At 34.5% G+C, this 16015-nt stretch overlaps 1 protein-coding gene across 1 annotated transcript; it reads right to left on the minus strand.

Annotated features, from left to right (window-relative positions):
* Positions 1 to 994: 994 nt before the first annotated feature.
* LOC112038079 (uncharacterized) lies at positions 995 to 9508 on the minus strand. Its single transcript, XM_065779158.1, has 13 exons — positions 8994 to 9508; positions 7870 to 7943; positions 7429 to 7512; positions 7093 to 7173; positions 6683 to 6763; positions 5298 to 5390; positions 3424 to 3603; positions 3194 to 3261; positions 3018 to 3069; positions 1834 to 1887; positions 1656 to 1748; positions 1432 to 1498; positions 995 to 1329 (listed from the first exon to the last, which is right to left on the minus strand). The coding sequence occupies exons 1-13, from the start codon at positions 9133 to 9135 to the stop codon at positions 1238 to 1240; spliced, it is 1161 nt and encodes a 386-aa protein (XP_065635230.1). The 5' UTR covers positions 9136 to 9508; the 3' UTR covers positions 995 to 1237.
* Between the last annotated feature and the right edge of the window lie 6507 nt (positions 9509 to 16015).

Here is a 16015-nt window from a genome sequence, read left to right on the forward strand (position 1 = left end):
CTATGTATGAGCGTATCGGCTCTAACTTTTCTATTTCTACTTCTGCTTTGTTAATGAAATTGCCATTCTTACCAAAAAAAAAGAAAAAGAAAAAGAAAAAAAAGAAAGCTTGGATATATGCCACTAAACTGAACCATGTTAATTCCTCCTTCACTTTCCACTTTCTTTAGCTTTCTCTGTCTACATTTTGGACCAAGTTGTTTTAACACCAAAGATTACACGGCTTGGGTGTTTGGCATAAATCCACTGGCAATACTCTTACATTTAACACTTATTCTAATATAGATTTTTTTTAATTTTTTTTTGACATTCTTCATTAAGTTTGTTTATCTAACCATGATTTCACCAGGTCTCATAAACTCTCCGTGCTAATAGTAACAGAGGCTTATTATTCATTCTGGAAAACCCTAACCAACAACATGCTAATCGCTGGTTTCTCAAGATTGCTGGGAAGAAGTTCAAATTGACATAACCTTATTTGGTCCAAAAAAGTGCCGCTTAATAAAAAATACGCCATCAAAGCCTTAGAACTTAATGACATTATTTAATTACAAGCCTAAATATTTGATACCCAATTTTAGAAGATAGAACTAGCATAACTGAAATCATGACAGTTGTAATATTACAATTGGAGTCCCAGATGCAGCCATATATTTGACCCCAAGTCCGAGTAGCAACAATATATTTTAATATATTTTAATTCTTTCTGGGTTACAGACCTAACCTAGTAATAAAATCAAAACCATATTTCTCATAAGCTAAGACTTATATCAATGCCTAAGAATACGAGTGATCAAGGTCAGGCAAAGGTTAACAAAGTAGAAAGAATAGTTCGTCATTTGTCCCTTCCCCCCCTCAACAGGGAGAAATCAAATAATATAATCCAAAATTATCTGTCCAAAAAGCTTGATTTCTGTCTTTAACTAAGATACTTTTGTAAGTTTGCTAGCAAGAAATGAAAGCTCCAATTAATCTTAGAAAAAAGATAATCACATCAACAAAGCAGTTAAAATTTGATTATAACTTGGGAAAGAGAGCTGTCAGCTAGGAATTCAACCTTTTGTGATCAAAACGATATAATGAGAATTCCTCAGTCGTAAATTGTGATCATAAGAGCCCAGTCAACCACAGGGAGAGAGTCAATTAGATAGTTCCTTTTCTCTTAATTTCATTCTCTCCATAAAGCCATTTACTTGCACAGCAACCAAATACAACAGAACAAAAATTGAATCAATCATCAACTAAATTTACCAAGTTCCATCTTTTTCTTGATAGCCCTTTGACCATGATATATAAATGAATCTAGTATTCCTGAAACAGTGAAAACTCCTGAACACAACAGCCAAAAACCATTGTTATGCATCAAATCAAAACACTAGAAATAACAACTTTCATCAATAGATTCAAGTGCAAGGGATATTTAGTAATTACCTCCAATGATAGCACACACATTTGTTAGGAAGTGTAAAAATGAGGTGTGTTCCTCCTTGTAAGTCACCTACATTATACAAGTCAGAGAAAATACAAATGAGCCCAAAAGTATAATCCACGTGCCAGAATCACACTGGAAAATTTTCAACTCAATAGCTTCAGCATCACAGGAATATTTAAAAACTAGATCTCTCCTGAGAATAGCCATAAGCAGAAACCCTCACCTTAATTGGAGAAAGATCATAGAAGAAGAACACTCCAGGAAGGGACTGAAGGTGGCCTATTTCTGCATTCCTAAAATGTTCGGTTACAGAGAACTGCAAAATTCAAATTAAGTGTGTTATTTTCTACATATAAAAAATGAAAGTAACATACTAATGGCTTCTATGAGTTTTACTGAACCTGATTTGACTGGATAGTGTGCCCACTCACATCTGTGTACACTGTAGGTACAACCTGCAAAAAGTGAAGCAAATTTGTAAAATTCCTTAGAGCTGATAGTTTCTCAATTATTCCATGGATAATATGTACTCGTACTTTCTACAGTCAAAAACAAAATGCTTACTTCAAACCTTTGCAGCAGGAAAAGACAAAAGCCCGGTACTCTTCAAATAACCATAAATTTTAAAAGGAAAAAAGAAAAAAAAATTCTAAGGCCAACACAAAACATGACTACAAATGAGGGAAACTATCTAATGGGCAATACAAAGCAGCAAATGTTTGCAGCAGGAAGCTATTATAGAATTCAGAAGCCAGTATAAATGCATAACATGATAAAATGTGCATTTTGATTAGCTCTTTTGCTGAATACCTATTTCCTCATTTGCTAAAGGTTTGTAAAAGCTACGAGTCTATGACACATGGATACAGACATAGACATGGGACACTGACACAGAAATTCCTGAAAAATTTTGAACATAACAATGTGGGGATATGACAATTAATTAATATTTTTATTTATTTATAGGTATTTCTTATGTTTATCTTAAGTTTCAAAATAAATAACAACTTTCAAAATCTTTTTAAATATATCTGAAAACAAAGGATTTGAGAAAGAAAAAAAAAAAAAAAAAAATCTCCACCAAACTAATGCACTAAGGACATGCATGCAAGAGTGTCCGAAACAGACACAATTGGGGATTTTGGAGTGTCTGTGCTTCTTAGGGTAAAATTACAGTTTTACCTAGTGATAATTGTTCCAAAAGCCTAAACTATTAGGAAGTAGTGAATTTAATCATTTAAGCTAACACCACGAAAAAGTGAAGCTTTAAAAAACTATACATAAGCAAATGTAAAATAATCCTTCCAGGGGCATTAACACAAAATTGAATTCTTAAAAGTCATAAGTCATAAAATGATATCATTTGTCTAAAATCATGGAAGGAGTAAGTGAGTTGCAATATGCTTCATCTTTCAAAAGAGTGAATTATTAAACTAAAGCGAAAGAGAGTTTTTGAATTAGAAAGCAGTTATAAAAGGCAAATATCTAGAGACATTATAATTATCAAAATAAAGTTTAAAGGCATTGTATAAATCCCTTGGCTTCCATTAGATAAGAAGATGGGGCAATCATCTAGGATACTAACCTTGATGAAATACTGATACATCCCACTTGGGGTTTGTTGTGTCCATTTCACACTGAAAATTAGAATAAATAGAAATAATGCATTTCAATATATAAAATGTCACAAATAGACAAAGTAGAAGCACTGAAATTTTCATGACCCACTAGACTTGGATGAAAGGAATAAAAAGATCTTACTTGTCCAAAGGATTCACAACACCAGGGAAATAGTCTCCAAAAGATAATCTAGTGATCTTGTGACTTACCTGTATCACGGAAATATATTTACAAGACATTCATCAGAAACCATGATGAAGGGTTAACAAAAGAAAATAAGAGAAACACGAAAGTCAAAGATTTCACTTTCACAGATTGCATTGAGTATTATCGATAATAAAACAACCAGAATCATCATGATCGTAGCTTACATTAAAACTATCCTTTTGAAATGCTAGTAGATCATGTACATGAACACCTGATTGATGAAAGCTTTTTCCAGGTGCAAAATGAAAATTTCCTGCCACCTTATTAACTTCTATGAATCCATATATATTACATCCTTCACCTTCTTCATCTTTAATCCTTTGTAGAAAACCTTCTCTTTTGCACTGAATGTCACATGTAACAATAGAACACCAAAGACATCATAAGATCAAACTGATGATTAAACATTCCCATTGGAATAATTGATGAAATGAGGATACAGATAAAGATCATCTTATTACTACGCATATGGGGGAGGAGGAGGGGGGGGGGGGGGGGAGGAGGAGGAGGGGGGGGGGGGGAGGAGAGAGAGAGAGACCATTAGGTCAAGAGAAGTCACAAACAGAATCTCAAAAATACCCAAATATAAACCAATTAGAGTTGGGAATTCACCAAGTGAAGGGAAAACTATAGCCTGCTTATTGCCTATGCATTTTTGTCCAGGTCATTTGTACAGATGCATGTTATTAGTAATAGATGTAATATTATATATATTGCACCATAACCACTCTGTATTCATTGTCTCCTACCAGAACTGCATTTAATTTGTTCACAACATCCCAGGGAGGTAGGCTAAAGGTAAGTATTGTACCATCACCACTAAGTTTGGCAATGTGTCTGTGTGTGTGTATAGGAGAGTATTTTTTTGGATAGTATTGAGTTGGTACGATTCCCCTTTGTCACTCTTATCTTCCACACATGTGATTTAGCTATTATTTCTTTAATTAACACAGTTTGGAACTGAATTTGAAAAAGTGACATCAATTTAAGTCTGGTACTAGAAAGGGGGGGAAAATAAAAAAAGAAGAAAGAGTTCATCACTTATCATTTCTTCTTGTTTGGAATTGTAATAAAATTCAAAATAATTTAGAGGCTCATCAGACAGAAGGTCCACAATTTTAATTAGCATTTTTTAATATTTTGAAAAAAAAAAAAAAAAAAAAAAAAAAAAAAAAAACCCTGTTTTGATATGAAAGTTAGTTGTTTAAGAACAAGATTTCAAATCTAATCTGATGTAGAACAAGTTGCCTGTTTAACCAGATAAATACTGGAAAAGGATTCAAATTATAGAAAATGTTTCAAATCAGGTACGTTCCAATTACTGTCAATGAAGACATTAAGCATTTTCAGATCATTTACATGTTTTGTGAACAATTAACCTTGCAACATAGCTATCCTCAATAATTTAATTAAGGAAGCATTTTGATCCATAAGAATCTGGTGAATCATAACTACACATAACAAGTGTTCTGAATATTTATAGCAAGTAACACTTTTACTAGTAAAACAATCCACTTTATGCTTGTAAAGGCCTCGTGCAATTAGCATAATGCAGGCATGAGATCATTTGGTTAATAAAAGACAATATTTTGCTCTTGTACTTTGAAAAAGCGTATTATAAGAAGTCTGTTTTAACTAACCTCAGTTTTGTTAACTCTTTGATATCCCTCCAGGTTCCAATATGAAAGTGGTGGGAGCAATTACAAACCATCTCCATTAATGTAGTTTTGTGTGTGTGTAGTTGGGGGAGGGGTGGTGGGGGGAAGGGACAAGCTGTCTGTCTAGAGCAAAGTACTCTCTAAGATCAAATGTGAAGATGCATGCTTACTCAAATAATAGCGGAAACGATATGAACATGAAGTTATCTACTTGAACACAAAAGTACCCAACAAGATGAATTAAATTATACACACATCATGGAGGCAGAACAATAAAAGACAAACTACGCACGTTATTCTTCCAGTATCAAGCTACTCTTCCATGCTATATTTTTAGATTCAAAATAGTTATTAATAGGTAAGCTTTCATGCAAACAGACCTGGTCAATCACATCAGGGTTTGACAGTGCCCAACCTTTCTTCCGATATGCTTCGCGAACATCTTCACAGTTATTACAACATTCTTCATCTGACTGCAATAACAAAATGGGGGTTAGGGGTTGAGTAATAAGTAATACAAATATTTGGATAAGAACATCTTTGATATAAATCAATTTTCCATTTATGATATAGAACAAAGTTCAACCACGTTCACCAGCTCAGGATAAGGAAATCATAATGGACAACTTAAAGATTGGATTTTTTTTTGTTTGGGGGGGGGGGGGGGAGGTGGTGCGTTTATTCTTTTCTCTCTCTCTCTTCTTTCTCAGTTTGATGGTTAAGGCTTTGTAATCAGTTCGATATTACACATAATTTAGCCAGGAAATATTGCATAAACATGAGCCCAAACCTTAGGGTCCGTTTGGTTGGGTGGATTTTAGAGAAGATGGAAAGGAGAGTAGAGACAATGGGAGAGGAAATTTTTATTGGGGTGTTTAGTTGGGTGAATTTTAAGGAGGAAAAACTGGTGAGGCCTGGGTGTTTTCTCCCCAAGCCCACCAAAATGCTATCTCGAGAAAATAGAGAGAAGAGTAGTTGCAGTCAAATGACGGAACTACCCCTCCTCTCATGTTTTGGTTGTTTCTTACTTTCTCTCTCTCTCTCTCTCTTTTTTTTTTTTTTTTTTTTTTTTTCTTTCTTTCTTCTTCCTAGGCGTAATACACATGCACTGCTTCCCTTTCTTGTTTTTGTATTTTGGTTTGGTTATTCTTTCTCTCTTTTTCTTTTCTTTTCCTTTTCGGGTTGTTTTTTGTTTTTTGGTTTGGTTCTTCTCTCTTTTTCTTTTCTTTCCCTTTTTCAGTTTTAACTGGACATGCCTTTTTTTTTTTTTTTTTTTTACTTTTTTCTTTTGTACTCGGCATGATTTTTATTTTTAATAAACTTGGGTGATTGCCTTTTTTTTTTTGGTTGGTTGTTAAGCTTTTTTTTTTTTAAAAAAAGGTTTTCCGTCCCTCCACTTTTCCACCCTCCCAACCAAACACAAATAAGGGAAAATAAAATCTCTTCTATACTCCCACTTTTCCATCCCCTCCAAATTTCTATCCTCTCACTTGTCCATCCTCTCAACCAAATGGACCCTTAATAAATAATTATATCTCTACATCCAGTTACAATTCTGTTAAGAGCACTTAAGTGTCCATAATGTAGACAAACAAACCAAGGTACTGAATTAATTAGCTGACGTTTACCAGTAATCCATAAGATAACTGACTCATATCATACAAACAACATCAAACAATTTTTGTTCAACAACTTACATACAGCTTCCAACATATAATTAAAAAATTTTTGAATCAGCAAGGACTCCAGAGACAGACAACTATACCGTTTCTGCACCATAACAGGAGCCACAGTATGTCTCATTATGCTCGAGCCTGCCACCATGTTTCTGTAGTGGTTTTTCAATCTGATTCAAACAGAAAGAAACAAAAGGTAAAAATAAAGAAGAAAAATTATCACCTGAATTGGCAGAAAGAACAGAGATATATGAGCTACATAGCATTTGGGAGAAAATTTTCACTTAATTTCACAAAGCCACCTCACTCTGTTGTGGTCCTAGACTTGAGCCAGGTTTGGCAACCAAAGACACCTTATATTGAGAGTTCCAACTCCTGGCTCGTCTAGCTAAAAGGACGGATAAAAAAGAAAAACAGGTACAAAAAACCACTACTCCAGGCATCATCATGCCCCAAATGTAAAGCTCAGTTCTATCCAAAGAAATACTGCATTACAAACCTTAGGAGAACCAATTCCATCTTGCCGCTCTTCTATAACATCTCCATGAGTATCTAATCTCTTCTTGATTATGTCATGTTTCTGCAAGATAAATAGGTTGTAAAAAATTAATTCAAACTCAGCAGATGGTCACAAGCAATAAGTGTGGTCCTTTCTGTTTCTATACATCTTATTGTCAGCAGAGAGAGAGATAGAGAGAGACTTAATCCCTAGCATCAGAATTTACAACTTTTATTTGAAAGGAAGAAAGAATATGCATGCAGATATACATATGTATAGGTGTACATATCACTGATAACGTAGAATGAATTTAAAAATATATAAATAAATGCATACCACATCAAGGTGTTGTTCTCCACTGATGTCCATGGCATCAAGACTGAGTATAGAACACGGAAGGGCAGGAAATGTGACATCAAACTGCATTTTCATATATCATATGGAACATGAATCAAATTCTGAAGTGGACAATCGTAGTGTATCACACAAGTACAAATTTTATAAGATAAGATTACCATAAATACTATGGGGAAAAACACTAGGGAGATTATGCATCATAGACTTTCCTGAATCATATATTTTCAATTTGAAAGGAAAAAAAAATATATATATATATATATATATTAATACAGATTCAGGAGCTCTCAAAAACAAAGGACTCCTAATGTTATAAAAAAATGGTTACACCAGCACCTCAAAAAAAAATTGAAGTGAAATCCTGGTTTTAAAAAAGGGAAGAAACTTAATTTTTTTCCAGAGAAAAGAGAACAACATTACATTGATACGTAGAGTTTCTCCTCTGGAAGTATCTACTACAAGTGTTGTGTCAGTTACAGCATGTAGATACAATCCTGTAACAAGCAGAAAATGCATGTCAAGACACAATAAAAAGCATAGTTAGCAATTTAGACAAAAAGCCAATTATTTACTATAAAGCAATACAATGGTAGTAACCTTTTTTTTGGGGGGGGGGGGGGGGGGTGGGGGGAGGGGTGTGGGTAATTATGGAATTTTATTGACAGAAAGAAACAATTTGTGTTCATTATGATGAACACAAAGTATTTGAAGATTACACACAATTAGATGGTAAACCCTAATGAGTTTGGAAATCAATAATAGAATTATAAAATGTAAAACCCCATGTCTGAAGCCAATCAAGCAAGGTGCAGATCAACAAAAATTGCAATTAATTAAGAGATCTCTTGGCATCTTCATAATACGGCTATTCCGTTTCTTCCACACACTAACCACATCATTACTACCACTCCCATTCAAGCACCACCTCCTCCCCCAGGCAAATGAAAATAAATAAGATCAAAGAAGGAATACACTGACTCCAACTCTCAATCATGAAAATCTCAGTGAAAACATAGTCAGGTGTTCACTCCAATGATCATACCAAAAACCTTACTCGATTGCCATCACCTACCTCAAATACCAACTCGCTCTTATACTACACCACATACTACATCCACGCGTTCCTCTACCAGCTCTCTCCTACACCATCCCCTTTTTTCCTCCCCATCCTTAGATGCTATCACCCAACACCACAATATTTGGTCATTCCACGCTAAAACCATTCATATTTCATACAGTCCTCGAGCAATTTCGAGTTGCTTCGAGGTTAATAAGTAATAACAAACCAGAATTATAACATTTCTGGCTAATTAATTTTGCAAATCATTGCTCCCTAATCAAACAAATAAATACAGCAGGGGCAAACCCTAGCTAAATATTCAAAGCCCTAGCCGATTATTCAAATTTCAAAGGTTGACTTACATATCATAATCAATTTAAACAGATCATATTCAAATTCACATAGACCAATTAATCGTTAACACAAAAAACCTAGCAAAATAGAGAATTGAACAAGTACGTAGAAAGAGAGCGAGGAATCTTACGGAGCTCGGAGAAGAAGAGCAAGAGCATGACGATGGAGGAAACGAGAGTGATAAGGCCACCGGAGAGTGTACGGCTGTAGAAATCCTCGTTGATTTTCGGATACGCGTCCAGGCTCCGAAGCTTGCCCATTATATTGTCCATTGTTGCTCCTCTTATTTCTCACAAAACAGAGTTGCAGATTTTTGATCTCGATCTATTTATTTATATCTAAAATCTCTAATCTCTCTGATTTTAAAATTAATCAATATCTACCTAAAACACTGAGTAAATAGAACTATAAAAAAAAAAAAAACAATATATTATGAGAATTCTAAAAGGGAGGGTTAAGCGACCTTTAAAACTAAACACCCCGCTCGATGGTAAACGAATTTTGATGTGGAAGAACTAAACGGGGGCGTTTAATAAGATTCGTGGAGTTGGGGCTGCCTGCCTTTTAATCTTGTTTTGTTTTTCTTTGCTTTTCTGGAGACAAATACAAGAGCAAGGAGACTCTTTTACGAGATTGCCGTTCGCTGTACCGGTATTTACGGATGTGTATGATTGCTTCTATTTTTTTTTTAATTTTTAATTTTTAATTTTAAGGATGTTTATCTAGCTGTACATAATAAATAAATAAATAAATAATAATTTCGGGTTGGGAAATTCTTAACCCAAGTTCTAAAGAGAAGCCCAAATCTTGGATTTTCATTCAAGCTATTGAAGAGATTTTACTCTTTGAAGAATGAATAATAACTTTTACCTTTTAACTATTTATTTTTTTAAATACATTTTTCAATAGATTTTTTATCTCATTTAAATATTATTTATTTATTCTTTTTTTAACAACTATATATTTTCAACATTTTTTATTTAATACCTAATTATTATAATGAAAAAAAATATTTGAAGAATGAATAGTAAAAGTTATAGTGTTCTCTATTTATAGAAGAGCACTGTAGCAACCCTACTCTAAAAAATAGAGATAGAAAAGTTGTTGAATTGGGTTTTTGAATGTTGATGCTCTAAAATTGGCTTTAAAGAAGCCATTGGAGATGCTCTAAGTACATTATTACCTATAAATAATTTTGATATATATGTATATAATTAGATTTAAAATTTCAGCTTTAGTAAAGCTAAGTTAAAAAAAAAGAGTTTTGGATTAACAAAATAAATCAAACTAATAAATTTAAATTGGAGGGACCTGAAATCTTGAACGTGAAAATTATGAGATAGGACATCCTGGGCCTAAAAATAAGGTCTTCGAAACCATAGGCCCAATGGCAGTCCAATAGTCCTATGAAAGGCATCTCATATGATCAAATGGCCTAATCGGATGGTATAACCTGCCATATACTTAGAGCAACGGAAAATTTGAATTTCACTACTATGTAAAAATCACTACTTCAATAAGCCCTATAATCGGATTGAATAGATTATAGACCTCTTCAAAAGAGCGACCTGGAGCATTCACGATCGTATCTCACATTTCAACAATTATTAATGCTTTGTAAAAAAATGCTGAATCTTTTATTTACTAGGTACTAGCTAATATAAATTTGTAACCTGAGAGTAAAATTCATTACATTGAGCACCCACATATATATTTGTTCATGTGCAAATAATAATAATAATAAACTTATTGAGAAGCAATGAGCTAATAAGAGTATAAGATAATTGCTCTTCTGACTTTTTAACTTAAAATTGACTTGATTGTTGACTTGACTCTAAAGTGAGCCCAAAAGTATAATCCATGCACCATAATCATTGTAAATTTTTTAGCTAAATAGCTTCTCTGGTTCAGCATCACAAGCATAGTTAAAACTAAAAAGATCTTTCTTGTGAATTACCACAAGCAGAAAACCCCACCTTTATTGGAGAAAGATCTAGTTTCACTATAGGCGGAACAACAAGTTAGCCTAGTGAAATTACCAACTTCCTCCGTGGGTATGTCCCTGGAGGGTCCGCCACTATATTTGTTCTGCGTGGTTGGGACTGGTTGGTGCCCCTGGTGTGGTGGGTAGACTCCCACTTCCCCGCCTTAAGTGGCAAAGGGTTTTAAGCACCAATCTCAGATGGTGGGGGGCAATTATGCGGCACTAATCAAAAAGAGGAACACTACAGGACGGGAATGAAGGCGGCCTAATTCACACCTAATTTTTTTTTTTTTTGCTAACATAGATTGTAAATATCAAAAGTCACTGTGCCTACGTTTGTTTATTACTTTTTATTTCTCACCTAGCTTTCTTATTATGGACCAATTTTTTATTGTTTTTTTTGGGGGGGGGGGGGGGGGAATTGGGAACCGGATCCTCTCCATTTGCCTTTGAAATGGAGAGGGTCCAGTTCACGGTTGAGATTTTAAAAAAAAAAATCCACGCTCAAAAACGTGCCACGTCAAAACTTAACCCACTTAACCCAAACCAAACTTAACTACACTTAAACCACAGACTCTTTAACTCAACCGGACAAACTCACAAACCACAGTTTCTCTTCACCAAACCCATCTGAACATTTCAAATTCAAACTCTCTTTCTCACTCTCTTCTCCAAGGTTCTCTCTCGCCCCGCCGTCACGGTGCCACCAGTACCACCTGTGCCCCGACTTTCTCTCTCGCCCCGCCGTCACGGTGCCCCAACTTTTTAACTCAGCTCCTCGCTCAGTTCCTCACTCACCACACAGATTGAAATCTCTAACCCACGAACTCAGCTCCTTGCTCTCATGGATTCAAGCTTGTGGGTCATGACTCATGAGGCATACACTGGATTCAAGCTCGATCCCTCACCCACGAACTCAGCTCCTCGCTTACCTCACACTGCGGGTTTCCAAATTTCTGGGTAAGTTTCTGGGTTTTTAAATTTCTTTGTAAAGTTTTCAAATTTCAGGGTAAGTTTCTGGGTTTTTGGGTTTGAAAAACTGGGGCTTTTGGGTACAGCCGAATGTGTTTTGATTAAGTATCTGCCTATAATTGTTGTGTGGTGTTGTCTTTGACATCAGTCCAAAAATTATGTTGCTTGGTCACGAACTCATGATGTATGCTAAAAATCATTATGAAATTTCTCCTTTTTTTTTTCCTAATTTTTTTTAGGTATCTGTTCCTTTTCTAAATTTGGATTGACTATGCAGATGGGTATTTTGCTGGTGGATGATATATTTTGTTTCTTGTAGTTCATTTTAAAGATATAAATTGTGGCTCTTGATAGGTAATGAGGTACAATGTTTGTGAGCTTAGAATTCTTGATTTGTTATGCACAACTGGTTTTCTAAGCTATATTGCTACTCACACTCTTATTTGCTTATCAAAAATTTTTTTCCCTCCTTTCTTGATTTCTTTGCCAAAGATTTCCTCCTTCAATTTTTTTTTTTCGTTTTTTGCTATAAAGGATTTCTTGTGTAATTTTTTGAATTTTTTTCTTTCCTTGATTTCTTGTTTTTGTCCAGCACAGAAGCTTTAAACAGTTAAGCATACTGTGAATTTAATTGGCTTGTCTTGAAATCAAATTCGTGCCAAAAATTTTCACCTGCATTTGCCACTAAATACCTTGGTGCTTGCCTTGGTCCCCTTTTTAGTTATTGGAGTGTAATTTTGCTTCGGCGCCTTTTTTTTTTTTTAGTAGGTGAATATCTCATCTTTGCTTCTCCTTAATGCAAAATACATCTGTCATTATCCGATTGCCCCCATTAAATTTGGGCTATGCAGCTATTATATTTTGTCATTGATTACGAAGAAATTAAAAGTGTGTCTTGAACATTCAGACTATATGATCTACTTTGTATTTCACAGTTTCACTTTTAATTTTGGTCCTTTAGCTGAGTTCTTAATATGGAAGTTCCTAAGCTAAACCCTCAACAAATTTACATATTTAGTAGTGATAGTGATCTTATAGCTTCACTTGTGCCTGCTGTTAGTTTGAAATTTTGATATATGTTTATTAGTTTATCATTGAAATCACTCTTTGTTATTTTGTTAGGTTGAATGGCATGATTAAATGGATGCCATAACCAATATGGGAAGCTGCTACCGTTGATGAATGGTTATANCGACAACCTCTCCCATCTCCACCCTGACCATGCTCCAACAGATTAGCCACACCTTTATTCTAAAAGCCAACCCCAAAAAAATTAATAAACTGTGGGTATTTTGCTGGTGGTTAATATATTTTGTTTCTTGTAGTTCATTTTAAAGATATAAACTGTGGCTCTTTTGGTTTCTTGTGGAAAATATTTGCATTTTTGGTTTCTTGAATTGTTACCAATCATGCCTAACAAGTTTAGCCCAAATTTTTAAGTTTATACGTTAAGGCCTTCCAAAATATTCTGGTGATGCTATTTTTCTTTTAATAAAAAATTGTCAAATATTTCTAGTTGAACTTTAATTCTTCTTGGGCATTTCTATGTTATATAGATATGGTATTCATTTATTAACTTTAATTCTACTTGGGCATTTCTATGTTATACAAATATGGTACTAATTTAGACAATAAAGCAAAAATTGCAATTGATTTGGGCACAATTGAGCTTATGAACAAGAGTTTGTTTATGCACTTTTTTATTTTCCATTTATTGTCGAAAAAAGTTATATGGAGTAATAACTAATAACTATGTCTCTTGTTTTCTTATTAACAGGATAAAATATTAGCCTCTGTTGCAATGAAGTTCAATGTATCTTGCCAGAATTTTTTTTGAAGCATTCCATGAAGCATTGAAGCCATGTATCTTGCTGTCAATAGGCTAATTTTCAGTATAAATGAAACACTGAATGTATTCTTTAGTTTTGACACTTAGTTTTCATGTTCATTTACAAAAACTTTTACATAGATTTAGAGTACAAACAAGAAGAATGTAATAAATATATTATTTCTTTTATTGATATTGGTTTGAGAATGTAATAAAATGTAATTGATTGTGTGCCTTTTATTTCTAATTTCTTGTAATGCTTCAAATTGAACAATTTTAATGATGCTGTATGGTCACAAATTGATGGAAGAGTTTGATCCAAAAATAAACAAAGCTTTATTAAAATGTACACTTTGATTATAAGGCTATTATTTCACTCAAAAAGAACCTAAAAATATGCACATTCATGGAACCTAAAAATTGCATTCACAAATTCTACAAGGATGCTAGTTGAAGCTGAAGTGTAATGAATAAGATTATGCCTAAACAAAATACTTCCATTCAAAACAATTTTTAAATCATACAAGTGGCTACTAAAGGTCAGTGTTGAAGTTTGTTAAGAGCTTAACTGTTGAAGAAAGTAATGGCAAGAATTGGAGAATGGAAAGAATGAGATGTTGGTTACTTCGAGGGTAACCACCTCCAACAGAGTAAGAAGAAGAAAGATAGAGAAAGGAGAGTAATTAAATTGATTCCAAACTTGTTTATTATCATCCCAAAATTGGGGGTTATATACAATTACAATCTCAGTAATACCAAATGTAACTACACTAACAACTGCCTAACTAACGCTCACTATCTAATCACTTACTAAGCTTCACATCATGCACCTGCATTGCACATGCCTCAATATAGCCAAGTACACGCACCCTTTATCACCAACAACAGCACACCTCATCACACTACTAGCACCACCCACAGCACACACAGTAACCTTAACAAAGTTTTTTACATATATCAAAACATATATTTTTCTACAAGATTTCACCAGAATGGTAGAACTTGTATACATAACTTATACAAGAGTGAGAACATGTTATAGGGTGGAGATGGGAGAGGTTGTCGGACTGAAACCGATGATAAGCACCTCCAGCAACGATGGTGTGGGAGTAAGGAGATCGGTCCCGGCTGGGCTTGAGAGAACCAAAAAGATCTAAAGGAAGAGAGAGATATATTTTTCTGTTTGTTTTTATCCAAGACACCACAAATCCATTTGACTAAACTACTTCCATCACCAAAATGTAAAGCCTTATCCAATGACCTTACCAATTCCCCTGTTACTAAATGTTCAAAACAACTCCCCTTCACCCTTCACCCTTCTGTTTCATCTTCGACTAAGGCTGTGTTCTGGAATGATCATTATTTGTTGGACTGTCCCAGCATCAACACTTTGAACTTAGGCTACATAATCAATATGGACATTTTCATCAAGAATTATTTCAGATTTTGCGGGTCTATGCACTTGATTATTCCTCCAGCAATGGAATGTGTTCATATGTAAGTGCCCTATAAACTATAATCACCCAAACTATTACATATGTAAGTTCCCTATAAACTATAATCATAAATTACAAAACAGCTCTAATGAAATGTACCCAAAAAGAGAAATGTAATTGAGACAGAACACTTATCCACACATAATATACATAAGAGTGTGAGTAGCAATATAGCTTAGAAAACCAGTTGTGCATAACAAATCAAGAATTCTAAGCTCACAAACACTGTACCTCATTACCTATCAAGAGCCACAATTTATATCTTTAAAATGAACTACAAGAAACAAAATATATCATCCACTAGCAAAATACCCATCTGCATAGTCAATCCAAATTTAGAAAAGGAACAGATACCTAAAAAAAATTAGGAAAAAAAAAAGGAGAAATTTCATAATGATTTTTAGCATACATCATGAGTTCATGACCAAGCAACATAATTTTTGGACTGATGTCAAAGACAACACCACACAACAACTATAGGCAGATACTTAATCAAAACACATTCGGCTGTACCCAAAAGCCCCAGTTTTTCAAACCCAAAAACCCAGAAACTTACCCTGAAATTTAAAAACTTTACAAAGAAATTTAAAAACCCAGAAACTTACCCAGAAATTTGGAAACCCGCAGTGTGAGGTGAGCGAGGAGCTGAGTTCGTGGGTGAGGGATCGAGCTTGAATCCAGTGTATGCCTCATGAGTCATGACCCACAAGCTTGAATCCATGAGAGCAAGGAGCTGAGTTCGTGGGTTAGAGATTTCAATCTGTGTGGTGAGCGAGGAATTGAGCGCGGAGCTGAGTTAAAAAGTTGGGGCACCGTGATGGCGGGGCGAGAGAGAAAGTCGGGGCGCAGGTGGTACTGGTGGCACCGTGACG

Source organism: Quercus suber, unplaced genomic scaffold (assembly GCF_002906115.3).
Source record: "Quercus suber isolate HL8 unplaced genomic scaffold, Cork oak 2.0 scaffold_200, whole genome shotgun sequence".
Taxonomy (NCBI): domain Eukaryota; kingdom Viridiplantae; phylum Streptophyta; class Magnoliopsida; order Fagales; family Fagaceae; genus Quercus; species Quercus suber.

Coding starts and splice junctions, on each gene's coding strand:
- LOC112038079 (XM_065779158.1), bottom strand. CDS start 9,135: ATGGACAATATAATGGGCAAGCTTCGGAGCCTGGACGCGTATCCGAAA. Junction 7,513..7,869: donor GAGAAACTCTACGTATCAAT/GTAATGTTGTTC, acceptor ATGAAAATGCAG/TTTGATGTCACATTTCCTGC. Junction 3,604..5,297: donor ACCCTGATGTGATTGACCAG/GTCTGTTTGCAT, acceptor TGTGACATTCAG/TGCAAAAGAGAAGGTTTTCT.